Source organism: Gossypium hirsutum, chromosome D05 (assembly GCF_007990345.1).
Source record: "Gossypium hirsutum isolate 1008001.06 chromosome D05, Gossypium_hirsutum_v2.1, whole genome shotgun sequence".
In the NCBI taxonomy this organism is placed as follows: Eukaryota; Viridiplantae; Streptophyta; class Magnoliopsida; order Malvales; family Malvaceae; genus Gossypium; species Gossypium hirsutum.
Genome location: NC_053441.1, coordinates 4,443,659 through 4,470,111, shown reverse-complemented (window position 1 = coordinate 4,470,111; position 26,453 = coordinate 4,443,659). Strand labels below are relative to the sequence as shown.

At 33.4% G+C, this 26,453-nt stretch overlaps 3 protein-coding genes across 5 annotated transcripts; all 3 read left to right on the top strand.

Annotated features, from left to right (window-relative positions):
• Window positions 1-1,436: 1,436 nt before the first annotated feature.
• On the top strand, window positions 1,437-3,578 carry LOC107906904 (BTB/POZ domain-containing protein At2g24240). The gene has a single exon (XM_016834053.2). The coding sequence runs from the start codon at window positions 2,050-2,052 to the stop codon at window positions 3,379-3,381; it is 1,332 nt and encodes a 443-aa protein (XP_016689542.1). The 5' UTR covers window positions 1,437-2,049; the 3' UTR covers window positions 3,382-3,578.
• Window positions 3,579-9,882: 6,304 nt separating this feature from the next.
• On the top strand, window positions 9,883-13,889 carry LOC107906905 (reticulon-like protein B21). 3 transcript variants are annotated; one of them, XM_016834054.2, is made up of 8 exons: window positions 9,887-11,872; window positions 11,957-12,059; window positions 12,150-12,224; window positions 12,300-12,444; window positions 12,526-12,595; window positions 12,811-12,876; window positions 13,279-13,401; window positions 13,499-13,889. In XM_016834054.2, the coding sequence occupies exons 1-8, from the start codon at window positions 10,681-10,683 to the stop codon at window positions 13,636-13,638; spliced, it is 1,914 nt and encodes a 637-aa protein (XP_016689543.2). In that variant the 5' UTR covers window positions 9,887-10,680; the 3' UTR covers window positions 13,639-13,889. The 3 variants fall into 3 exon arrangements, with proteins under 3 accessions (XP_040949142.1, XP_040949141.1, XP_016689543.2); XM_041093208.1 differs by lacking the exon at window positions 13,499-13,889 and having other exon boundaries at window positions 9,883-11,872; window positions 12,988-13,287; XM_041093207.1 differs by lacking the exons at window positions 13,279-13,401; window positions 13,499-13,889 and adding an exon at window positions 12,970-13,272 and having other exon boundaries at window positions 9,883-11,872.
• An 8,429-nt stretch (window positions 13,890-22,318) lies between these two features.
• On the top strand, window positions 22,319-24,198 carry LOC107906906 (CBL-interacting serine/threonine-protein kinase 6). Its single transcript, XM_016834055.2, has one exon. The coding sequence runs from the start codon at window positions 22,735-22,737 to the stop codon at window positions 24,028-24,030; it is 1,296 nt and encodes a 431-aa protein (XP_016689544.1). The 5' UTR covers window positions 22,319-22,734; the 3' UTR covers window positions 24,031-24,198.
• Window positions 24,199-26,453: the final 2,255 nt, after the last annotated feature.

Genomic DNA, 26,453 nt, shown 5'->3' with positions numbered 1-26,453 from the left:
AGTTTCAGAGCAGGAAAAATGGCACAAACATTTGTACTTTTGCGTATTTTCAACGTAAAATAATGGTATAACATGATTTTTTCACAGTGCTGGTTGTAGTTTCCAGCAATTAAAAGAAGAGAAAAACCAGAAACATGAATGAGACAGTGAAACTATTGAACACAAGTTAGAAAAGACAAAAGTAAAACTGATGAACCCAAGTCTCTTTGAGTTAAAGATAAAGATAGCTTCTTCTAGTACTGTAATAGTGATTATGTAATGTCAATAAAGCTTGAAGTAAAGTTTGATTATCTTTTGACAGAAGCTCCAACAATCTTCCTAAGCAATTACTTTACTTTAAGTGTTTGTTATGGTGTCATTCCCCCCAACCCCCCCCATAATTATACTTAACAATCAAAACCCAGAAAGAAACAAGAAAAATCATTAGCCATTAAAGGTTGCTTAATATGGACTTATGGGTTAATAAAGTTTATTTCATTCAACAATTCAAATCTTTTTAACTTGTTCTTTCTCATTTGCATAAAATGACAAGGAAAAAATCCAGGTTTTTGGTGTATCTATCTGTATTTATTTCATCCATCCATCAATCAAAAGCTATGTGCTATAAATGTTTAACAGTGACTAGTAATGAGTTGGGGAGACTTAAAGAATAAGGGATTCAACTGATAAAGATAATCCTAATCCCTAACCAAATTGAATTGAGAGAATCTTCTAAATCTTATCAAATACTGCACAAATTTTTGGCCCACATTGTTTGATGGATTAAACAAATACAAAACTTGAGGGCTTTTAGACAATGCTTACAACTTTCAAGAGAGTGCCTTGAAAGCATGAAAAAAAATGAAGCAGTAATTTATGGAATGCGACCTATTAGATTTCTAGTAAGTGCAGCAAACCCTATCTGTCATGATGTGCCGTCCATGAACCGCACACAAAGCAATCTCACACAAAAACAGAGTGAATAAAGCAGGGGAACATAAAAAAAAAAAGAAAAAGAAAAAAAGAAGAGTTTTAAATTGGAGATATGTTAAATATTTTTTATTATTTTTTTGTGTAAAAGATTTAAATACTTATCCCATTAACAAGACCATAAGCTTATCTTTACCTACTGAGTTGATGTTACAAATGCTAAACGACAAGAGGCCTTACTAATATTGTATGATTTGGAGGGTTGAATTAAGCTCCAAAGTCTCAATTTGCGTGTCTAATTGGATTGTTAGTTCATATTCCAATATGAGGCTCAAAATAAAGAGGGAATTTAAGAAAAATAAAGTTACAACCCAAAAGAGTTTTAAGCACCCCCACAAGACACGGCCTCTTTTGGCTAAAGACTTCAATATAGCTGACTTCATTGACCAAAGAGGCCTTTTTTAAATAAACCCCAAAACTGAATTTAACTATGAAGATCTTTATCGTCATGTATCCACCGTTTGATTAACAAAAATTCCATATGATTTTTATATTTTTAGCCATCAACGGTGAAAACATGAGGAGAAACTGGACCCCATTAGGGACTACTTCATCTGCATAAAGTTCAACCATTGTCCGGACCAAAGAAGAGAGAAAAAAACATGTAGAGATCAATGTCAGAGAGGGAACTCAAAGAAAAAAAAAAGGAGAGAGAGAGAGAGGAAGAGTCAGTTTATTTGAAATTTAGACGCTCCAATTCTTTAATTCTGCTTCACCAAATTCCACGAAATTCAAAACCCAGCTTTAAAAACCTAGCCTTTCCAATACCCAGATCTCAATTTCCTTCAGTTTGATTAAATTTGCCTCGTTTAATTCATTTCCCCTGTTTCTCGTTCAACCAGAGCATCTTCTCTTATAGTTCAAAAAAACTGAGCTTTTCATTCATCTTTCTTTGTTATTAGTTTCGCAGCTAGCTATCTTTGATTCCTCTTTTGTTCTTAAATTATCTCTAAATTCTCTAGAATTTATATATCCTCTGCCTTGTATTTTTTTCCCAAACGCTCAATTCCCAGACCAAAACCAAATTTTACCTCTGTGTTTCGATCCAGGATTCTTGAAACTTTGACAAAGAGTCGAGCCATGGGAGTCCAAAAAGATGTAGTGAAATTCAACGTAGGGGGCAGAATCTTTCAAACGACGGCGACAACACTCGCAAACGCAGGCAGGGATTCTTTTTTCGGTGCATTGTTTGACGACAATTGGGACTTACAACAACCACCAAACAACCGCCAAGAATTCTTTATCGACAGAAACCCCGACTGTTTCGCTGTCCTCCTCGATCTCCTCCGAACAGGCGATCTCTACATTCCTTCCAATGTCCCAGAAAGGCTTCTTTACAGAGAAGCCATGTTTTACGGCTTAATTGACCATGTCCGTTCGGCCAAATGGGGTCCATTTGATGGTAACAGGTTAAAGCTATCCAGGTCAGTAACGGGACGAGCTCCAGGGGATGGAACCGCCATCCGAGCTGGTCCAGATGGCGGCTGCTGCGTAGCTCATGGTAGCATGGTTCATATCTTTGATTGGATGTTAGAGGAACACCCGCCAATCAATCTTGACTACCAGAGAGTCAACGACATAGGTTGGGTCAACTCGGAGCATGTTTTGATAAGTGCTTGCGAAAGGTTAGGGAAAGGAGATGGTGGGATGGGCTTGTTCAGTTCATCAACTGGAGATTTGAGATACAAGTTCAACGTTGTTCATGATAATCAAATTAAGAGTTACACCGCTGGGGCTTTGAGTTTCAGTCCAGATTATAAGATTTTTGCAAGTTGTAAAGGAAGAAGCAATGAATATGGGATTGGGGTTTGGGACCAAGTTACTGGTAAACAAATGGATTTCTTTTATGAGAGTCCTGGCTGGTCCCTTGGTGATGCTGATAAGCTCCAATGGTTGAATGAGAGCAACTGTTTATTAGTTGCCACGTTGTTTCCCAGGAAAGATAACTGTTACATCAGTTTACTTGATTTTAGGGAGAAGAGAATGGTTTGGTCTTGGTCTGATATTGGTGCTCCATTTACTGTTGATGAGAAGAGAGTGAGAGATGCTATTGCAATGGAGGAATGTAATTCTGTCTGTGTAGTGAATGAGTATGATGATTTGGGGTTCATAGATTTAAGAATCAATGGAGGAAGTGTGAGATGGAGTTCCAGAAGTAGGTTGCTCAAGGGGAAAATGCCTGATGAGCCTTGCTACCCCAAATTGGCATTGCATAATGGGCAGTTGTTTTCATCAATGAATGACTCCATCTCAGTGTTCTGTGGTCCTGATTGGGTCCTAACATCAAGGCTTCGAAGAAGTTACGGAGGTTCCATCTGCGATTTCTCCATCGGGGGTGATCGTCTCTTCGCGCTTCAGAGCGAGGAAAATGTGTTTGATGTATGGGAAACTCCACCGCCACCGGTTATATGATTCAACTCACGGTTGTAGCAGTCTTTTCTTTTTCGTTTTTTGTTAGTAAAAGAACATAGTGGATGAACTTACAATTAAGACAAAAAATCATATAGGTTAGGCAAAGATTACAGCCTTAAAAGGCTCATATTTGAAGTCTTGTACTGTACAGAGTTTGCTTGCATGCTGTTTCAAAGAAATGAAAATTGATTGCTCAACGATTATACTTCACAAATTTTCACTTGCATATACGGTACTCTGCAGCAAAAATTGGGTATATTGTTGTTTACTTTTTCCTCTTTTTCAACAGACATGTCACAAAGGCAAGGTCACTAAGATTTTTCTTGCCCTTCTTTTTTTTTTCTCTTTAGGACAGACCACTTTATCTTTTCCACTTTTGACCTAGTCTTCATCAATGTTCCATTGCAATTGAGTTCCAGTTTGAATAAAAAAAATGCTGATTACACGTGAGCAGTTGCAACTGCTTTACCATCTTATTCTGAATCAGAAGAACATATGACAGAATGATGAAGTGGTTCTTTGCATAAAGTTGGGCAAAGTGGGTAACAGCTTTAGGTGCAGATACGTTATGGATTGGATAGAATCCTAAAATCTACTTTGAATCTATTCTCAAGGGATTTTTTTTTCTGATGCACCAAATCTACTAAAGGTAACCCTCCTACCACAACAAACTCAGCCTGCATTTAGTAGGTTTGTTCACCATTGATGAATGTTTGATCACCAATTCAAAGAGGCCCAAAGGGGGGGGGATATAGTATCTCTTCTCTCTCTCTCTCTCTTACATGAATGAATAAAAATGTGGGTAACTAAGATTAGGTTTGCAATTAGTTAACAGTTAAAAGCTCATATGTTACCCATAACAACTATCTGGTGCCAACCAATGTCACCACCCTGTAGATCATTGATGTTTTTAATCAAAGTACTGACAGATTTGGTCAATCTAACAAAAAAAAAAAAGAGTTGCGAGAGGAGGATTTACAGAATCATTGCTTGTAATCCTTGAAGAAATATGATGGGGAATGTCAACATCTATATTGTTGGAAGTTAAGCTTTCATGGTATCTGAGTTTGAATCACATTGTACTGTTCCATTCAGCTGAGCCTGAGCTGCAATCCAATTTATGAAGATTTGGAAAAGGGCACACGAGGGTAGCAGAGTGATGCACCAGTATGAAAGCACTCATTTGCCAAAACTTGTACACTGATAAATTGCCTGATAAGTGATAACTATATGAGACTAGGAAAGTAGCATTACAGAAAAGGGATAGCTCAACCATGGTATTAGCCAAAAACTTAATCCATCCCAGGGTTCATGTCTTCTAGGTTGATCAATCGCCATCCGGTTGCCATAAACTCGAAAATGCAGGCCAAACTGATGTTCACCCTTGTGACTTTGTTTGATCTGAATTAAATAGGGGAAGTGAGACGTGTTAACTTACTAATGATAACTGTGGACACAGCTGTAGGACACAGCTGTTCTAAAATAAATATGGCATACCTGCGAGGTATGAACATCGAAGGACACCATTGGAAATAAAATATATATTTTCTGTCTTTCTATTTTTCTCTCCCTCAAATTTTCTTTGTTCAATTCCAAGTATCACAATAAAGGCATAAGTTAACCCATCCTTAAACACCCTGATCCACTTTCCTATGAATGCAAATGAAAAAATTAGATTACTAAACAGTCTTGTTCATATAGGCAACCATATGGCCCAAACATTAACCCAGAAGCGGGTCCAAGAATGGCAAAATACTATACTTCGGACCAAAATCAAGGAAAATGAAAGGAACAAGTTGGATGCATGATGAGGCAAAGGCAACCATTAAAAACAACCTGTTTTAGAAGGGTGTCTATATAACATATCCTTTGATGTAACAATATCTGGAACTGGTTCTCCAATTTGCCTGAAGCCATATGTTTCTGCTAACTGTTTTCTGTATTCAGCAGTCATCAACTGTCTGCCGAAGATGGTGTCACCGGAACCACCATAGCTTCTATGACTTTAGTCCTTTTCATGGGATTTAGACCCTTTTTTTTTTTTGATTAATTCCCTTGGGGTGTAAGGCAAGGCTGTGCCAGTCCCTCTTCAAATGACAGATACTTGCTATTAAAAAAAAGGCTAACACCTTTGAGGCTGTTTTGGGCATAAAAACTGAAAAGACACATCGACTATGAAAGCAGTGAGCTTAATGGGAATTAACTGCAGAAGCATATGCCATATCTGGGATAAATAATAACAATTCTGATAGTATGCTTTTGTTAGCAGGATACTTCAAATGGTGGGATATGATGAACTACTCTCTCCACTCCAAGTTCTTTAAAATGAGCATTGCAATCCAGTGTTTCAAGTATTTGGTGAGTTCTAAGCAATTAGAGAAAAAAATGGTTTTTGCTTGCAATTGAGAGCACTCACGTGGTGGTTTAATACCTTAATTATTGGTAATTTGCTTCAAAATATGCGTACCGTCTCTTGAGACTTGTTCTAAGCCATAGGTAGCTTGAAACCCAAAAACACACATTTTAATGTCACTACAATTTTATACTAAAGTTATTCCATATACCTACATTAAATGTTGAATTAGACATTTTGAGATATCTCTTCTTCCCACCTAATACATACCTGCTATAATTTTGGGTATTTGTTTTTAATGAATAATAAATCGATATCAAACCACTTCAGTAGTATATAAGAGGCAGTATATAATAGACAAGTTACGGCGATGCTTAAGGCAAAATTTTAAATCTGTCATTAAATGAAGTAGAATTTAAAAAAAAGAAAATGGATGCATGGTGAGATGAGTAGATTTCTTTTAAACATAAGGTAACAAGTAGTCGCAGTAATTACTTGTCTCGTCTAATCTCGAAATTACTCTTTTATTCATTTATATTATAAAATGTAAAAATGTGTTCTATAAAAATTCATATGTTTTATGTTTAATATTTACTTGCTTTTAAAAAAAATAAAAATATTAAAAATAATAACTAGTAAAAATTAAATTAAAACACGGTGTGGAGCGGGAATAAATATATCCAAAATGGAGTGAGATGATGGGGGAGAGCATGCCATTTGTGGAGTGGTAATGGATTTTGTCCATCACCATCCCTACACATAACTATTCTTAATTTTTAAATTGTAAGAAAAAATACGCTTAAACACGTTCAAATTCAAATATTTTTAATTGCTACAATCGTAAAAATGTCAATTGAGATAGTAATTAGGGGATTAACAAAATTAATAATGAACAAAAATATATTAATAAAATTAGGGGATTAATTTTAAAAATAAATTATTTGTTAATATATTTCTCCTTTTACTTGTAATTTATTGTTTCATTGATCATATTAATTTAATTTTTTTAAAAATAAAGTGTTCATGATAAAAATTTTAAAATTTCAGATAAATTCTTTCATGTTTTTTTGAGAGTATAATTTTTTTCATCATTAATATTTTCTTTCAAGTGATATTTAATTTTATTTTTTCAAAATCACTTCTTTTCATTCATAGCAATAAGCATAAAGTATGAAATATATTCTTTGTAAAATTAGTTCTCTATAACAATATCTTATCTTAAGTTTTAGTGTAACACCCCTTACCCGATACCGTTTCTGAAATCGAGCACGAGGCATTACTTAGTTTATCTTACAAATTCGGAGCATAAAAACTTGGTTTGAAAATTTATTTCACTATTTACAGCAAATCTGTCCAATCGCGCAGCAGTTACTAAATTAAGTATAACTCGAGCTACGGAACTAGAAATTTAATTCCGTAAATTTTCCCTAAAACTAGACTCATATTTATACTTACCATGAAATTTTTGGAATTTTTGGTTCAGCCAATTAGTACATTTTATTAGTTAAAGTCTCCCCTGTTTCACCACCTGACTGTTCTGACCTCTTGCCACTAAAAATAATTTTTCTCACTGTAGGATTTTCATATAAAGTTCTTACTTGATTCTACAGAAAATAGACTCAATAATGAATCTAGACATATAAACTAGAACTCTTAACCATTTTTGTACAATTTTTAATGATTTTCTAAACTCAGAACAGGGGAGTCAAAAAAATAGATCTGACCCTTTCTCACTAAAATACACATATCTCAAAATATAAAATTCATTTTGTTAAACCGTTGTTTTTCTATGAAAATAGACTCAACAAGATTTAATTCCACATATCATTCACCCTCTAATTCATTTTATACTATACTATACTATGTGATTTTTCAAATTCTCGTCACTATTGCTGCCTGAATTCTGTTTCTTTGCAAAATTTTACCCTTTCATGATTTCCATACATAATTTATCACCTAGACTTTTATAACAACAAACATCTTCATCCTTGGCCATTTAAACAACCATTCATCATCAAATACTTACACATCATTCTATAGCAAAATCATAATTACAAACATACAAAATAACTAAATCCCTATACATGCCATAACTCAAACGTGTTTCATCATAAAATACCGAGCAGTTGTGGTTGATAGTGTAGACGATCTCCGACTTCTTTAGGATCCTTGAAGTAGCTTGGCAATACTATAAGAGAAAGAGAAATAAAAGAAGTAAGCATAAAGCTTAGTAAGCTTACTAGCAAATAAATAACAACATTAAACACAAATAATTAAACTCAAGTGTTTATATCTCTAGTTTACTCTTTAGTTAATCTTATTCTAGTTCTCTTGCTTATTTACTTAGAATACTTGTGTGCATAACTTACTCTTCTCTTGTTGCATCGTTGAATATCAATTGATAATATAATAAGTTCTTAACTCTTATAACTTATCTGAGCTTGTCATTCATGCTTTTAACTGAATTTTCATGAACATGATTCGTTTACTAGCCCGTTGAGCTACATTGGAATAATAAGGATACTCGGGTCTCCTCTGATAATAACATGCCAAAGCCATGTCCCAGACATGGTCTTACATGGAATGTTCTCATGTTGGTGCCCATGCCATGTCCCAGACATGGTCTTACGGGAGACCTCTCATCTCGCCCATGCCATGTCCCAGACATGGTCTTACGGGAGACCTCTCATCTCGGTGCCAACGCCATGTCCCAGACATGGTCTTACATGGGACCTCTCATCTCGGTGCCAACGCCATGTCCCAGACATGGTCTTACATGGGACCTTATGGAGCTTGAAAGCTTGAAAACCCTAACTATGGCTTCCCCCTTTGCTGATTTTGTCCACATGAAGAAGATGATGATTTTGTCATCTTTTTCCCTTTTTATTCTTTTTATTAATCTTTTACTAAAACACCATTCATTAAAAACTTCAATTATTTCTATCTATGCATGCCTATTTTTGTCCATGGAAATTTTATGGTTTAATTACTATATAAGAACCTCTTATTTAAAGTTTCATAACAATTTGACACCTCTAACATGTAGAACTCAACTTTTGCACTTTTTATAATTTAGTTCTTTTGACTAAATTGAGTGTCCAAGCGTCGAAATTTTCGAACGAAATTTTCACGAAATCATTTTGTAAAATAGTAGGCCATAAAAATATAAGAAAAAAAAATTTTTCTCATCAGATTTGTGGTCTCGAAACCACTATTCCGATAACCTAGAATTTAGGCCATTACATTTAGCTTCCTTCGGATCATTGGTGAGATTACTTTCGGTGAAATTAAAAACAATGATGAGCGTGAAATTAATTATTGTAGTGGTGATATTGAATATGGTAGCAGTGAGATTAGAATCAGTGATGAGGTATGTTTTTGGATTCAATTGCAGCGATGGTATTGAGATGAAAGTATAAAATGACCATCGGAGATCTTATACTAGAAATGTGTATATTTAAATAAAAATTAAGAAATATTGAAATTATATATAAATAAAAACAAAAATTATAACTATATTGTATATTAATTAATAAAATATATTAAAAATATATTAATGTAGATTTGTAAAACATGTTAAAAGATGGTATAGTATAATTGGTTAGAGAAAAATGGAGTAGAGTTGTTTCTCAAATATTATTTGTAATTGAGTTCCACTAATTATTTGTTCATATAAATATTATTATAATAAGCCTGTAATAATGACATTAAAATAGGATAGGCATAGAAAGAATAATTTAGTATTTAAAGCAACGATTAAGAAATGGCATTGACGACACTAATTGCAATCCCAATATCAGAAATTGATGAAATTCAGAGTCGTTTTTTGTGTTGCAATACCAAGAAGGTGGAGGATTGTGGGTCAACCCTAAAACTACTACTTAATTTAGACGTATAATAAACTAAGCTCAGCTGAATACAGTAGGCCATTGCTGTGCTACTCTCAAAATTCTTAACTTTGTCTCAGAGTCACGTGCCTTCAACGCCATACCCACACAAAGATTGGGTTAGGTATCCCATTAAACTAGACTCAATACAAGGAATCACACTTTATTGCTGCTTAAATTATTATTGTTAATAATAATGGTGGACAATGCCAAAACCCACATATTGGAATCCCAAGAAATTGACTCTATATTTTAGTTAGCTTTGGATCTTCTCAGTGTGACTCCGTCACTTGCTTTGATTTCAATAATTACTATGTTTACATTTTCTTTTACTCTCTAAGACTCCTCCACATGTTGATTAAACTCTTTGGATTACTTTTTTTTCAGTGATTAAGTGCTTTAATTAGGTGGCCTTTATGACGACTCATCATTGCAATTCATCATCTTGTCAAATCCTGCTTTACATGAAATAATATCACCTTCCGATATTACTGTTAGTGACCGGGCATGATGTCCTAAAAAGCCAGTTGTTACGGAACGTGCCACCAACACTAATCAAACTCAACGGTCCAAACCAAAACATGGCCTAACAGTGACAATCCTCACCGACCGAACCGTAAGGGATTTTCCGTTGAATTTGCTTTACAATTTGAACATGAACATTAAGTTTTATTGGTGGTTGCATACAGTGAATTCTGAGTCTCATATATTATATTTTTTTTTTTTGAAAAGGAAAGATCCTTAACAACAACAACAACAGCCCCTAATCATATAATCCCACTATCTCAGACTTCCCATGAGTAGCCACACTCAACATTAAATAAAAAGGGAAGAAATTAGAACAAAGAGAGGGAGAGAGAGAGAGAGAAAGGAAAAGGATAAAGAAACCCCAATCCCCCTTTTGTTTACAAAGGGGAAGATTTTAATGTTCCAAGCCACCAACCTCCATTTCTTCATCTTAAAGTCTCCTGTTGTCCAATTATTTACATCCATCTCGCATTAGCACTCGATTACCGTGAGAAAGGGTAAAACGGGGCAACATAAATAGGAGAGAAAGAGATGGATTTGAGTTTCAGAAGAGGTGAAGCTAAGGGCAGTGTTGTTGCAGGCTCTGTCTGGGAAACTAGAATGAAGAGTGATGAAGTTAAAGGTGGAATTAAGGTTTTCAATGCTGGCAGCATTACTGAAGAAAACAGTAATGGTGTTGGTGGTACTAAAAGATTGAGCTTGAAGAAAGGCCAACCTGTTGTCGGCGGTGTCGGGATGAGAAAAACTTGGAAAAATGAGAGTTTTGAAGGGTTAGAGAAGAACCCAATTCAGATTGCTAAAGGCAAAGCCGAGGAACAATGCAAGGAGTTGAGTGTGTCTGTTGGTGGAATTAGTAAGAGAAACCACCAAATTCGGGTGGCTAAAGGAAGATCCTTGGAGCATTGCAAAGACTTGAGCTTGTCTGTTGATGGAATCAAGAGTCCAGTACAGGTTAAGAAAGGAAGATCTGAAGGAATGAGGGAGCTTAGTAAGTCAGTTGATGGAATTGAGAGAAGCCCAATTCATATGAAGAAGCCAAGATCTGAAGTTCCCAAAAGGAGTAAAGATGTTAATGAAGGTGGTGAGAGAATGGAGGGGAATTCAGTTCAATTAATGAAGTCCAAATCAGATCAGTCTGCAGGTAATGGAAATGGAAATGAAGGGAATCAAAAAGTTTTGGTTTTGGATGATCAAAACAAGGGAAATAATGTTCCCATTGATGAAGATGAGGAGAAGAATGGATCTGAGTCTGAGGAGAAGTGTAAAGAGTTTGGTGTGTGCCAAGAAACGTCCATTTCAAGCAATGGAGATATAGTTGATGATGGTGATGGTGTTGGAGATGATGAAGAAATTTCTGAAGAAGAAGAAGAGGAGGAGGAAATTGAGGAGGTTGAGAATGAAAAGAAGAGTTTTGACATCAAGGAAATGACTATACCAGAAAAGAAGCTTGCTGATGAAAGGAAGAAATTACCAGAAGAAAAACCTGGCAAAGCTGAAGTGAACAAGTTACAAGAAGATAAGCCTAACAAAGTTGTTAATGAAGTGAAGAAAATTAGCCAATTCCATAATAAAACCTCACCATTTTCTTCAACCCTGAATAAACAGGTTCCACCAGTTGTAAAACGTGCTGCTTCAGTTTACACAACTCCTACAAAACCTACAATCTCAGATGATTATCATTACCAGAGTTTCCCACAATCTCAGAACAAATTGCAGAATCTAGGTAGGAAGATCAATGAGTTTTGATGTAGAATATAATTGCAACTTACATAATTCTTTCTTATTTTGTGTTTGTTTGTGTTTCCAGTTGATTTAGTAATGTGGAGAGATGTATCAAAATCAGCACTGGTGTTTGGGATGGGAACATTCATCATTATCTCATCCTCTTACACCCAAGACCTCAACATCAGGTCTCTAAATCGTCACTCGGACACTAGTCTCCTTTTTTTCAATGTTGTCTAAAATTACTGAAACTGTGTTCGATCAATGCCTTTCTGCAGCTTTATTTCTGCAACGTCCTATGTGTGTCTTGTCTACCTTGCTGCCATATTCCTCTACAGATCAATAATCTGCAGGTAGACCCTTGCACCAGATGCTATTAATTATGAAATTTGATCTATTTATTGTGATACGTTTGGGTAACATTCCAGGGGAGTTGTGGACGTGGATGAATTAAGCTCTGTGGTTGGAGAAGAAGAAGCATTTTGGTTACTTAAATTGGTTCTTCCTTACTTGAATGAGTTCCTAATAAAACTCAGGGCACTTTTTTCTGGTGATCCTGCAACAACAATGAAGGTGGAGTAATAATTAAATTCCCAAATTTCAACCATTTGTTTTCATTTTCATTTTTTTTAATAAAGTTGATGCATTGTGCAGCTGGCAGTACTACTGTTTGTTTTGGCCAGGTGTGGCAGCTCTATAACCATCTGGAAAATGACTAAATTGGGTAAGTTATATTGAGTTAAAACCATATAACAAAGGGTTTTCCTGGTTATTACTTTTTACCCAAACAACACTGCTTGGCTTTACAGTAAAAGTCCCCACTTTTTTCACAAATTACAGAGAAACAGAAACTGCAAAATTCTCACAGTGAAATGAAATCTAAAAGCCAGTTTTGTTTTTTCACTTTTTACTGACGCTTGGTTGTGCTCGCTGTCTCAGGTTTTTTTGGCGTTTTCATTGTCCCAAAAGTCTGCTCTGCTTATTCCCACCAGTTAACTGCGTACGGTAAAATCCCATCCCTCCCTTGCGATAATAATAATTATATTTTGTCTCTATGCTATATTCATTTCATTTTTTATTTACAATTAATTTCTACAGTAGTTTCTACCGTTGCAGAATAGATGAATTCGGCTGCGCCCACGTTGCCCCTCACATCTGACATTATCATTTAATCTTTGTTCGTCTGATTGATTTTAACGGCTCTTTCTGTTTCCTTGATTCATCTGATAAATGTTCCCCCTATGGGTTAGATTTCATGGGTCCTAAAGTAGGCCTCCATCATTACATCATTATCTTCGCTATAGGATTCTTATTCGACCCACCACCTTTATCCTCCCCTTTTAATAAAGTTTTAAAATCATTTATTTATTTTGTACATGATTATTTTAAATATAAATGAAAATGAAGGAAAATTTTGGATTCGACGGTTTCGAGATGCATGGGAATCGTGCACCCATAAAAATGCCGTGGCAATGGCCATCTTCACTCTGGTTTGGAACCTATGTTCCTTTGTAGGACGAGTTTGGGCAGGTAATAAAAAAAAAAGCTGCTTGAGTTCTTTTTTTTTTTCTTTCTTTGATTTTAACATTTTTGGTTGTTCCTTTTTCAATGATGTAAAATGGTGTAGCGTTCATGCTATTTGTGGCACTGCGATATTATCAGCAAAAAATGGTGACAAATGATTGGGTGGAGGATGAAGACGGGCCTAGTTGTCAACAAACATGGGAAGGACCCATTGGAAAACAAACACATGGGCTTGCTCCATGATCCATCTACAGTTGAACCAAGTAAAGGATCCTAAGATTATGCTTTGCCCCATACCTACAATACATATGTTTTTTCAAGATATAGTTTTATAGTAGTATATATATATGGACTGTAAATATGCATGTTGGGTTTATGTGACTTTACTAGATAACAACGTTAAGCAGAGCAGCATGAAAATAAACAATTGATAAGCCATGTTGATTACAATATATGGAAATGGAAGATGGTGGGCTAGCCTATTGTTGTTATTATATTCTTCTTCTTCTAAAAATGTTATATCATCCATTCTCTGAGTAAAGTTTAGATATCCCTAGTGAAATTAGGTAAGATACCACCTATATTTTTAAAGTATATTAAAGATTAAATTTAAAAAACACCATATTCATAACCATTCTAAACTTAGACTCCGTTTGTTTCACTAAAAATGGTTTTCAGAAAATAACTTAATTTTTTAGAAAAGTTAATATATTATAGTGTTTTGATGTATATGTGTAAAATGTTTTTTGTTATGTTTGACAAATTTACTAAAAATATTTTATAAAGTTGTTTTCAATGAAACAAACATACAGTTTAGATTTACGATAAAGAGTTGAAATGAAGAAGTGAATTGATTACAAAGTGATGTTAAGGTGAAATTATAGTAAATAATGAATCTTCATGATATTAATGCGTGAAATTTGTTATTTGAAATAAGATATTATAATGAATTATTTGATTAAGCTTATATGGTGAAAAATAAATTACATGGCAATATGGCCTAAATTTAAAAAATGTACAAAAGTTTAAGTGTGAAACAATATTTAATATGTGAATAAGGAAATTATGATAAAATTTTAATGAATGTGTTATGAGATAATGAGATATGCATAAAGTATTGTAAAACTGAAATTGTTGAAAAATATAGAATTTTTATGATGACAAGGACTAAATTGTTAAACTTAAAAAATATGTGGGTGAAATAATATAAGTGAAATACATAGAAATTTGATATGTGGAACAAGATATTGAGATAAGTTATGTGATTAAAGTGTAACAAGAAATAAAATTGATTTAATATGATTAATTAGTGAATATTGAACTTTTATGACAGAAAGGGACTAAACTGAAAAATTATGAAGTTTATAAGAAAATATTTGATGAGTGAAGAATTTAGCAGTGAATGTAACAAACATCCCGGTGCTTTGACCCAATGTTCGGGTCGGGTACAGGGGTTTTACAGTGAATAGAGTTTCATCAGTTTGGAAAATGTCTTACGGAAAAACATTTGGTAAGACATTTTATAGGAATAATGGGGTAATTTTACGTTGACCATCTTATTATTTTACATGAAATAAACATCGGAAAAGGTTGAAAATATTTTCCGTAAAAACTTTCACGTCTTTGTTAGAAGAAATAAGATGATGAGCAAAAACAAGGAGTTTGAATTTGTGATTAATTAAAAGCATTTTCAAACTAGTGTTGAAAACATTCTCACACTTGAAATGAATGGATTGTGTGGATCCATGTCCTTCCAACATATATCAGTACAGAGTAGAGACAATGTTATGACCCAAATCTTTGGTTGATTGCGTGCTTGGCACAAAAATTAGAAGCCATGGATAAAAACGTTTTAGTGGGTTCTACGCACCCTAATCAGTGTGATCAACCCAAGACGATGGACTAGACCTGCATTAGCATCTGCATTATTCATAGCTTATGTTTGCAGGAAACAGCGTTGTGATGAAAGATTCCTTCAACTTTCTTCCATTTCAAAGATGGAAGATGAGCAATGGCGTTTTCCAGTTTTCAGAACAAGTACTCATGATTTGATTTGTCTTTAACAAAAAGATAAGGTAACTATGAAAATGAGTCGTCATGAAAATCCAACCTATCATTTTCCTCTTGTGATTCAAAGATCAGAAGACTAATATTTTTTTAATGTAGTTTTGTCACATTTCACATAATTATTTTTTTAATATATTTATCTTTAATTATTCCTTTTCTTAGTAAATTAATATATCTAATTTGTTTTCTGAAACATTGGGAAACACCAGGCTGCCAAAACAACTGGAATTCATTTCTTTACAAAAATTTAAACTTATCTTTGTGGAATAGTAGGGAATCTCTCCTCTTATTTATTTTCCCTGTTCAAAGGAATCTCCCATTCTAACTAACGGGTTGATTCTTGTCCCCCAATCAAAACATCTTATATATCCTGTCTCTACAAACTCTCATGTAATTTCTCTGCGATTTTATCTTATACCCTTGAAAAGGATGCAGTAGCTCCGCTTGAATTTCTCAGCACACTAAATCAAGGTATAACCAAAAGGTGATTCTCAAACCGAAATCTTACGACGCAATTCTATAATTCATTCCAATATTAAAACTTCAATCCATTCGTACAAGTTTTAGTCATAATTTTAAAAAATGACTTTTAAGTTTTACAAATCATCTTAATTTAATCCTCAAATTTTACTGCCACCATTATTACGATCGTTGCCTCCACCTCCTCCTCCACTTTATATCTTTGACTCAAAATTTTACGACGATTAAAAGATTTAATTGAATCAAAAATTAAAAGTTCAATTTATATCATTTAATCGAAAATAATAACAACAATTTTAAATCAATAAAAACCAAAAATTAAGAATCAAATTTCAAATAGGTAAAAGATGAAAGTTGATTTTTTTTAAGCAAAAAATTAAGATTTCTTTTATTATAACTATAGAGTGTAGTAAAAAATAAAAAATATATATAAATAAATGTAATGTTTGTCACACTCTTAACTTATTTGTGGAGTCTAAAAAATTCCACTGATTGTATATCAAATAATTACTCATAGTTTTTAAATATAATTTTTAATATATTTTTAAGTATTACTTTTTAAATTTTTTGAATTATTATTAGTTTTTCTTCTTTAAAATGATTAAACCATGGGATTGAATAAAAAAATTTAACTTAGATTTTATACAACAACACATGATCACAGTTCGGGTTATCTGCTCAAACCCACCTGAAAAGTGGGAGGATTTGAACAAAAATATAAGTATGAGAAATGGGCTTAGACAAAAAAATCCTCGTTTAGAAAACGGGCCAAGTATTGGGCAAAACTTTTTTGCCTGGCCCGAATTTGACAAAAAAATTTCTGCTAGCTATTATATTATTATTTTGTTGTTATTGTTTGGATATTATATAATTATTATTTTATTTTTAATTTTACTACTATTTTAGAGTCAATCACTTGTTAAGTTGCAATTATATTACTGTTTTTTAAGTACAAAGACTTTTTTTTATATGTATTTTCAACTTGTTAGGAAACATTTATTTTAATGCTTTTAGTCTATTTCATGTATTATATTTTTTAAATTTATCTTTATATAAAAAATAATTTTAAAAAATTAATATGAAACGGACTTGAGTTTTATATTTTTATCCGAACTGAACTTTGACATAATTTTAGACTCATTTTTCAGGCTACATCAAGACACAAAAAACAAGGTTGATTTTTTGCATGGAACTCTATATACAACTTGTGGTAATATATTTGGAGTTGGCGAGATATATTATCCATCGTATCTTTGATTCCGTTACGACAATTAATTGATTGCACTTCCCCCATTTCACCATCATCTTTTTCCTCTTCGCAAAATGCTCAAGACTCTGAACTTCAACCCATGTTGATGCAATTGGATTTGATATGGATGAAACTGAAATTTAGTTATAATTAATATTATCTCAATAATCATGTATATCCTGTGAATTTAGTTTGTAAGATATAGATGAAATTGAAATTTGCAAGCCTTTTTTATTATTTTTCGTCAAAGCTTATCCACATGCGTAAGGGAGAGTACTATTTCTTGACGTGGGGCTGCATGTGGAAGGAGGTCTGTTTTACCGCTCTTATTGGATCTTTTGATAAAGTTAGCGGAAAAACAAAATTTGTATCCAACTCCATTCAATGTATGTGTTTATCCTGCTTTGCATCTTCTCTAAACTTTTGACTTATATTATATTACATTATTCAAAGAAGTAAGAAAAGTTTGTTCATGTTTATCCCAATGTTATTTGAATTAGATCAATTGGTAAGGGTATCGGTAATTTTAAATAGATTAAGTTTAGAATCGGTTGAATCAATTAAAAATTAATTAAATTTTAAAAAATTAATAATTTTTAATTGGAATGATTAGACCGGTTCGACCACCTAATTTAAAAAATATTAATTTATTTTATTGTGTTTATCTTAGAGGTGTTCATGGGTCGGGCGGCCCGGCCTAATGGCCTGCTCGAAATATGGGAAGGTTCAGGTAAAAATATAGGCCCGAAATATGGGTTTGGGCAAAAAAAGAGGCCGTTTAGAAAACGGGCCGGGCCTCGGGCACCACTTTTTTGGCCCGGGCCCGGCTCGAATATATAATAACTATTTATTTTTTAATTTTTTAAATTTTAAAATATTTTTAAAATACTTTTTTATTTTTAAAATAATTTTTTGGTGTTTATTAAAAAATAGGCCGGGCCAGGCTCAGACTTAAAAACTTTTTCCCGAGCCGGGCCTGGACAAAATTTTAGGCCCATATTTTAGGCCAGGCTGAGCTCGGGCCTAGTATGCAGGCTGAAATTTTTTCTGGGCCCAGCCCAGCCCGACCCATGAACACCTCTAATTTATCCTAAGTTTTCTTTTATATAAATAAATGAATAGGAAAATTTTGAGTTCAATATCGACTTATCTTTTAACAAGTAAGATTATTATCCATTTTCCTAAATTTTTTATAGTACACACCTCTGTTTAGAGAGAAATATTAAGAATAAAATAATTATATATAGACTAGCTAAATTTTAGATTATGCGAGAAACTCCTTTTTCGAAAATGACAAAATTACGATGATTTTCTTTTATCTTTTTATGCTAACCAAATACTTAATTATTGATATGTTATTTTTTAATGATAAATTCATTAATTCACTTTATTAATGAGAATATTTATTGCAAAGTGATCAAGGATAATCTCTATAATAATAAAAGCATTAGTTTATTACATTATCACAACTTGAATATAATAATTTAAAACGATAAAAGAATCGAGCATCCACTAAATTGAAGAAGACAACAGCAAAACCATCTCTAAAACTACTTGTAAAAGCAAAACATGTATAAGTAAGACTAAAAAATATGCTACAAGAGTTAATAACTTTTAAAAGTGAAGACTTATTAAACAATAAAAAGAACATGCAAAATTTTTGAAGACAATACGAATTTAAATTAACTCCTAAAATTAATATGTAATCAAACATTATCAAGTTTGGCTTTTACTCCTAATTGTATTTCCTTTCCAACGACCAACTTTTATTTATTGGCTTTAATGTTGGAAAATTTCAACTATACTGCTTGAAGAATGACGCTATTTCCTGTAATGATTAAACAAAATTGAAGAATCTAAAACGGTTTTTTTTAATATATGTTTTGGCTTGTTGGTAGATTTGCAAGAGAAACAAGAAAACAAACTTTTTCTTAAAAAATTTAATGCTTTTAATAACAGACAAAACAAAAGCATGGTGGCAATTAATAAAATGTGTTTAAATACTAATTGAGATTAGTTTTAGCGACATTAATGAATGAGGAATATTAAAGAGTAGGAAGTCATTCCAAGTTTGAGGCGAGCGTGGCGGCCATTCACCAAAATTAGCCGCTAAATTTGACTAATCTCACGCACGATGCACCCATCTTCCAACCTTCACGTTCCTCAAACAACAACTACACTTGAGTTTGAATGGGCGGTGTGTTTACTTGCAGTTAGTATAAAAACAGCGGTAACGGTAAGATTAGATACTGTAGCAATACTGTAACGTGACATAAAATGTAAACTAAACGCACCACACCGCAACTAATCACCTATTCAAACCAACCCTAACACAAGAAAAAAATATATTCATTTTAAAGAAAGAAAAAGAAGATATAATTAAATAATTAAATAATTTATTTAAAAACAAAGGATAATTATTCTGTTATAGATACAAAAAAAAAAGGTCCTGAAATACATCATTGTACATTGGAAAAATAAGAGATGACGTAGTTTTTGTAATACAATTCCCAAAGGTTATGACTGAAAACGAGATCCACCAATTCCACCGGTCATTAGCCATCTAAAATTTGTTGGTTCTATACTCTTACATGGACTTCAAATGCAGTTATCAAGTCGTAATACTCATCTTCTTATGTCGTAATACTATATATTTGGTTTATTATCCACATGCTAAACTGACAAAAAAAAAAGGATTGGATTCAAAGCATGAACAATACATTAAATTAAAAAAAATAATATCAATGCCTGCTAAGAAATCCGTTTCTCTTTCTTCTTCTTCTTTTTTTTCATCATAAAAATATGCCAATTTTGCATGTGGAAAATTTTTGATGAGTGATTAATTTTTTTGTTATAAAACTAAAGAATAATACAATGATTATGAGAGAAAGAAAGACAAAAATAAAAATAAAAATAAAAATAAAAAGAATAATTCAACTTTCACTTAAAATACAATAAGTTTATACGTGCCCTCTATTTATAGAATTTCGAGTACTCATAAGTTACAAAGCATTAAGAATCACCATTACAGTACCTTATAAATAATTATAAACATTCATTTATCAATGGATTTACAACAGTTTTTTAATTAGAACGTTGTTATAATTCAATTTTTTTTAGTATTTTGTTAATCATTACATTTGAATATACGGGTAAGTCAAAAAAAATTTGGAAGTATTTGATTAAGAAATGCAAAGTCCTATTAGTATTCTATGACAAATTGAATTTATGTGAGATTTAGATCTACATATGCCTCAAACAAAACCAATTTTATATCTACTTATACGTCGTTGAAGAAAATTAAATGAAAGAGAATTGGATAATTACAATATACAACAGTATTGTACATTTGTTATAATAACATTTCATTATAATAGCCAAGTTTTAGTAACAACAATATTTATAGTTCTAATTCTTTATTAAACTAACTATCTATAACAACATGTTTAATATTTTAAATAAAATTATAGCTGTTTCATATAAATAAGCGGATTAACTATAATCTATTAAATAAAAATGATCTTAGTTAAAATATTATATTAATAAAATATTTAATTTTCACAATAATATTCAATAAATGGAATTATATATATAAATATATTAATAATATTTTAATAAATAAAATAACATTTGTAAAATTTATGAAAGATATAGTCTAAATCTCACCAATTAATAATATTATTGACATATAAATGTTTTTTAATTTGAAATTAAAAAACATCAAATATAATATTAATCTCAAATGTTGTTATAGGTATCTCAGATGCTATTATATGTGTATAAGTATAACAACCACCTGTTTATATGTCCAAATATTGGTGGACAATTTGTGTGGTTAATTATATAGAAAGTTGATTGTAATATGTATTCATGTAGTCATTTGACATCGTTATTATAATAACAACTAGGAAGATGATTAATATGAAGGGGAAGAAACTTTTTTAGTTTTTTATCGAATGAAAGGAATCTCACTGTTTGGTGAACTAAAAGAACAAAATAATGATTGGGCAGTTAATTAGTTCAAGTTTATTTTAGAAAAAAAAAATAGTAATTTTCTAAGTATACGTTGAAACCACATGCCACATTATTATTATATTTATCTATGTGATATGTTGCATATCACTTATTATGACATTCATTAATTATATCAGTATTTGTTAATGATCAAATCGGTCAATGAAATAATTTAATTAGTTTTTTAATCTTTAAACACATTTGTCTATATTTTTTAGGTTACTAAATATATTTTTTAAGCAAGGAAACGTTGAGAGCGGTGATATAAATATTAAACCCACTTTTTGTGTGTTAGGTTGATTTTTATTTTACACATATAATGAATTATTTTTATCATTCTAGAACTTTTTAACTGCAAATAGATTTTTTTTAAAAATATTTTGTTTATAAATTTAATAAAAAAAGAATAGCAGAAGAAACTTACCACTTAATCTCGCTTATAATTAAAATGATTTCACCATATTTATTTTGTTTTAGAAAAACAAAACAACTTTTACAGTCGCCGTATCAGTAATCGAACGGCGTAATAAGTTATCATATGATTCATCATCCTTAATAATCACACTTTTCTACCATGCGTGGACCCTACAGAATGATTGGGACACGGATTATGAATATTTATCGTAATTTTTTCTAATTTTTCTATCTATTTACTTAACCGAGTTTAATCATCAATTATTGGCATGGTCTTGGTTTGTTACGGATAAATACTGATTTACGAATTTTAAAACTGTTTCATAATTAAAATAAAAATAAATGTTTGTGGTTAAAGTTTTTCTCATCACATTTAGCCTCAATTTAAAAAATAAATAAATTTATATATTGGCATACATTTTTTTTAAAGTTGGTATGGGGTAATCATGAGACAGGCACGAACCAAGAAGCAAGTTGGAAGGAACAAACGAGGAGGAAACTATATTATTATTTCATAAGCTGACGTCGGCGCTCTCCACGTGTAACTATCCAATTATTTCACTAACCCAGCTCTTCGTATAGATCATGCCACGTAGGTTTCACTCACTGGATTTAAATCGGAACCGTCGGATGAACTAAAGGATAAAATGGGAATTCTCTGGTTAGATAAACTTGTATAAAATGGAACCTTAATGAATTAAACCCAGAAAAAAAGAAAAAGGGTGAAGCCAAAGCATCTGTTTACTCATACCTCCGAGCAAAGCTTTCGCGTTCAAAAAGCCCCCCCCCCCCAAAAAAAAAACCCCACTAAAAAGGGCAAAAATATCCCTGCGGGGAATGCAGAGAGATGAGGAGGACATCGCTGACAAGGCCTGAGCTGTTTGGACACGGTAAGCGGTCCATCGGCGGCAGGAATTGCCACCGTAAACACGTTGAAGACGGGTGATTCATTCGTATCCTGTACACTCTTACAAAGAAAAAGAAAAAAAATCTCTGTTCTTAATGTTCTACTTCTTTATGTTATCTCTTGCGTTGTATATGCTAGAATTCTGATCGAAAAAAAAAAGATTCAAAGCTTTTCTTGTAGTGTATTTTTCTCGAGATTGTAACGAAAAATGGCAGAGAAAACTAGAAGTGAAAACCCAGCTTTGCTACATGGAAAATACGAGCTTGGTCGTATGTTGGGCCATGGAACTTTCGCTAAAGTCTACCATGCTCGGAATCTTCAGACAGGGAAAAGTGTTGCCATGAAAGTTGTTGGCAAGGAGAAAGTGATTAGAGTTGGGATGATGGAGCAGATCAAGCGAGAGATTTCCGTCATGAAGATGGTGAAACACCCCAATATTGTTGAGTTGCATGAAGTCATGGCGAGTAAGTCCAAGATTTACTTTGCCATGGAACTTGTTCGAGGCGGTGAACTCTTCTCGAAAATCGCCAAGGGTCGGCTCAAGGAAGACTTGGCAAGAGTCTATTTCCAACAGTTGGTTTCCGTTATCGATTTCTGTCATAGCCGTGGGGTTTACCACCGTGATTTGAAGCCGGAGAATTTGCTCTTGGATGAAGATGGCTGCTTGAAGGTTACAGATTTTGGTCTCAGCGCTTTCTCTGAGCACTTGAAACAAGACGGGTTATTGCACACAACATGTGGAACACCGGCTTATGTGGCTCCTGAAGTTATTGGTAAAAACGGATACGACGGAGCTAAAGCAGATCTTTGGTCTTGTGGGGTAATCCTTTACGTGCTTCTCGCTGGGTTCTTACCATTTCAAGATGATAATATGGTAGCCATGTACAGGAAGATTTACAGAGGAGATTTCAAGTGCCCACCTTGGTTTTCCCCTGAAGCTCGTAGATTAATTACTAAGCTTTTAGATCCCAACCCAAATACCCGAATCACCACTTCAAAGGTGATGGACTCGTCTTGGTTCAAGAAATCAATACCCAAGACTATTAGAACCAAGGAGGAGCTAGAATTTGAAGCCTTCAATGGCGAGAAATCATCCAAGCCTGAGACTCTGAACGCTTTCCATATCATTTCCTTATCCGAGGGCTTCGATTTGTCACCGTTGTTTGAAGAGAAGAAGAGAGAAGAGAAAGAGGAGCTAAGATTCGCTACAACAAGGCCAGCGAGCAGTGTAATATCGAGACTGGAAGAGGTGGCCAAGTCGATGAAGTTCAGCGTCAAGAAGAGCGAGTCAAGTGTAAGACTGCAGGGTCAAGAATGTGGAAGGAAAGGGAAATTAGCCATTGCTGCTGACATTTTCGCATTAACACCGTCGTTTCTGGTGGTGGAAGTTAAAAAAGACCATGGTGATACCCTTGAATACAACCAGTTTTGCAGTAAAGAGCTCCGACCGGCGCTTAAGGACATCGTCTGGACGTCGCCCTCCGATAACTCGACTGTCGCTTGACTTTTATTTTGTTCTAGACCATTGTTTCATAATGTTGTTATTATTGTTTAGAAAGAAAACCAGAAACAGAGGATGTTCTGGGTTTGGTCGTTTGTGATTATGTTAAAGATGGAATCATATGCGCATCATTCGATTAAATTTATTGATGATGTTCCATTTTTACGCCAATATTTTCATGTTTGTGTTGTTTTTCTGCAAGTGGACGGCTTCAGTTTATGATTTAACTCGTCTGCAACCTTTTTTCCTTTTTCTTCCCGTCTTTTCAATTAAAGTTATCTTACCATATTACCATTCTTTTAAGCACTAATTCTTGTTTTTTTCCCCAGATTTAGCATGATTTTCCATTTAAGCACTCATTAAGCAAGCAGACCTTGTCCATTATTTGAAGCTAATCAAATCAATGTGACCATCGACTGCTGGAGTTGATAAGGGGTTTGACACATATTTAGATGCGAATTTCATTATAGTGGACAATTATTGTCCCGCTACCGAGCCAGTTGCCCGTATTGTTGTCACTGCATCTCTATAATAGTCTGGTTTTTCTTTGGATTCAGTGTCCAATTTGTAATGGTCTGGATTTCCGTATCTATTACAGGTAATAAAATATGGGTCCCCTCTCCTCCCCTGAAATCGAATGGTGTTCAAAGATAGATCATCACCTCGAAAAAAGATAAAGTTATCAATACCCCCGTTGCTGATGTGTTTTCAGTCTGGGTACGTACTCATGGGTCTTTTTCGCTGTCTTAAAGACGCTTAACCTTCAGCAGCAGCCAATAGATACCCTAAAATTTGCACCATTCATTGTTTTAATGCTTCCCTGCAGCCCTGCCCGTGACTGAACTTGCCATGAGAACCGCTGGCAGACCAAAAACCCAGTGTTCTGCTTGACTTTTAGGTTTTGTTTAGCAATGTGCTTTGAGAGCAATATCTAATTTATCTATCTCCCATGATTTTATTCAGAAAAGGAAAAGAACCCAAATCTGGATTTGACAATGCAGAAACTGTATTATTTTAATGGGAAAAAGGGAATGGTATTCAGGGGTGGTTTTGTATGGGGGTGGTGAATAAGTGCAAATGAAAAGATCTGCACCATCGTATTTGTTGCAAGTGGACGTAAAACTGTGACAGCAGCAACTAGGGTAGACAAGAGGCGCTGTCAGGTTGGAATAAGACAGTGGAGGCTATATAACCAAGTTTGGATTCATGTGATGGGAGAGCACGCATCAGCCACAATTTGGTTGGTGACTACAACCTGCTCCTAATCCACCTTCAGGGCACATGGGTTTTGCAAATTGGCATTCCCCCTTTGATGCTTTTTTCACCACTTCACGCTGCCAATCTGGATTTAAGACACAGGGATTTCATACTTTTATGCAACAAGATCGAAAACTCATTAACCCAAAGCCAGTTGTAACTTTTTTTGCTTCTTCATAACCAAGATTGCCTTCATTCCCTTACTTCTCTAGTACAACATAACATTTTGATTCTCCATGATTTAACTATATATTATCCTCTCTTCTTTTTAAGAAAAAAAGCTCAACATCAAAGCATATTGTAACAACAAGCATTTCCTCGTACTAACACGTTTATATTATATATAACCTAATCTCTAATAATATAGTTCAAGTTTTTGCCAATAAGTGTGTTAATTGTATTATTTGAAAACTATTATTATTTTTTACTACATATTCACATAACCAGTGGTATCTCTTGAAGGTTTGCTAGAAATTTGATAGGGCCGGAATTTTATTAAAAATAGGATTATATGGATTAGTTCGGATCAATATGAATTTATTACCCCATGTGCATTCTATATTTTTTCCCTTGTTGATAATAGTGGGTACAATACAAATGATTTATGCAACTTCAACATCTCTTGGTCAATGGAATTAAAAAAACAAACAAACTATTCCTCCGTATCTCATATGGGTTTCATAATTATAGGAATTGGTTCGATAATTGATACGGAACTCAGTGGAGCTATTTTACAAATAATATCTCATGGCTTTATCGGTGCTGCACTTTTTTTCTTGGTAGGAACGAGTTATGATAGAATGCGTCTTGTTTATCTTGACGAAATGGGCGGAATGACCGTTTCGATTTCAAAAATATTTACAATGTTCAGCATCTTATCCATGGCTTCTCTTGCATACTGGGCATGAGTGGTTTTGTTGCAGAGTTGATAGTCTTTTTTGGAATAATTACCAGCCAAAAATATTTTTTTAATGCCAAAAATACTAATTACTTTCATAATGGCAATTCGAATGATATTAACTCCTATTTATTCATTATCTATGTCACGTCAAATGTTCTATGGATTCAAGCTATTTAATGCTCCAAGTTCTTTTTTTTTTTTAATTCTAGACCACGAGAGTTCAAACAAAAACATTAAACTCAAAAAATAGGTTTAAACAAAAAAAATT

Coding starts and splice junctions, on each gene's coding strand:
- LOC107906906 (XM_016834055.2), top strand. CDS start 22,735: ATGGCAGAGAAAACTAGAAGTGAAAACCCAGCTTTGCTACATGGAAAA.
- LOC107906904 (XM_016834053.2), top strand. CDS start 2,050: ATGGGAGTCCAAAAAGATGTAGTGAAATTCAACGTAGGGGGCAGAATC.
- LOC107906905 (XM_016834054.2), top strand. CDS start 10,681: ATGGATTTGAGTTTCAGAAGAGGTGAAGCTAAGGGCAGTGTTGTTGCA. Junction 11,873..11,956: donor GAACAAATTGCAGAATCTAG/GTAGGAAGATCA, acceptor TTGTGTTTCCAG/TTGATTTAGTAATGTGGAGA. Junction 12,596..12,810: donor CTGGAAAATGACTAAATTGG/GTAAGTTATATT, acceptor TCGCTGTCTCAG/GTTTTTTTGGCGTTTTCATT.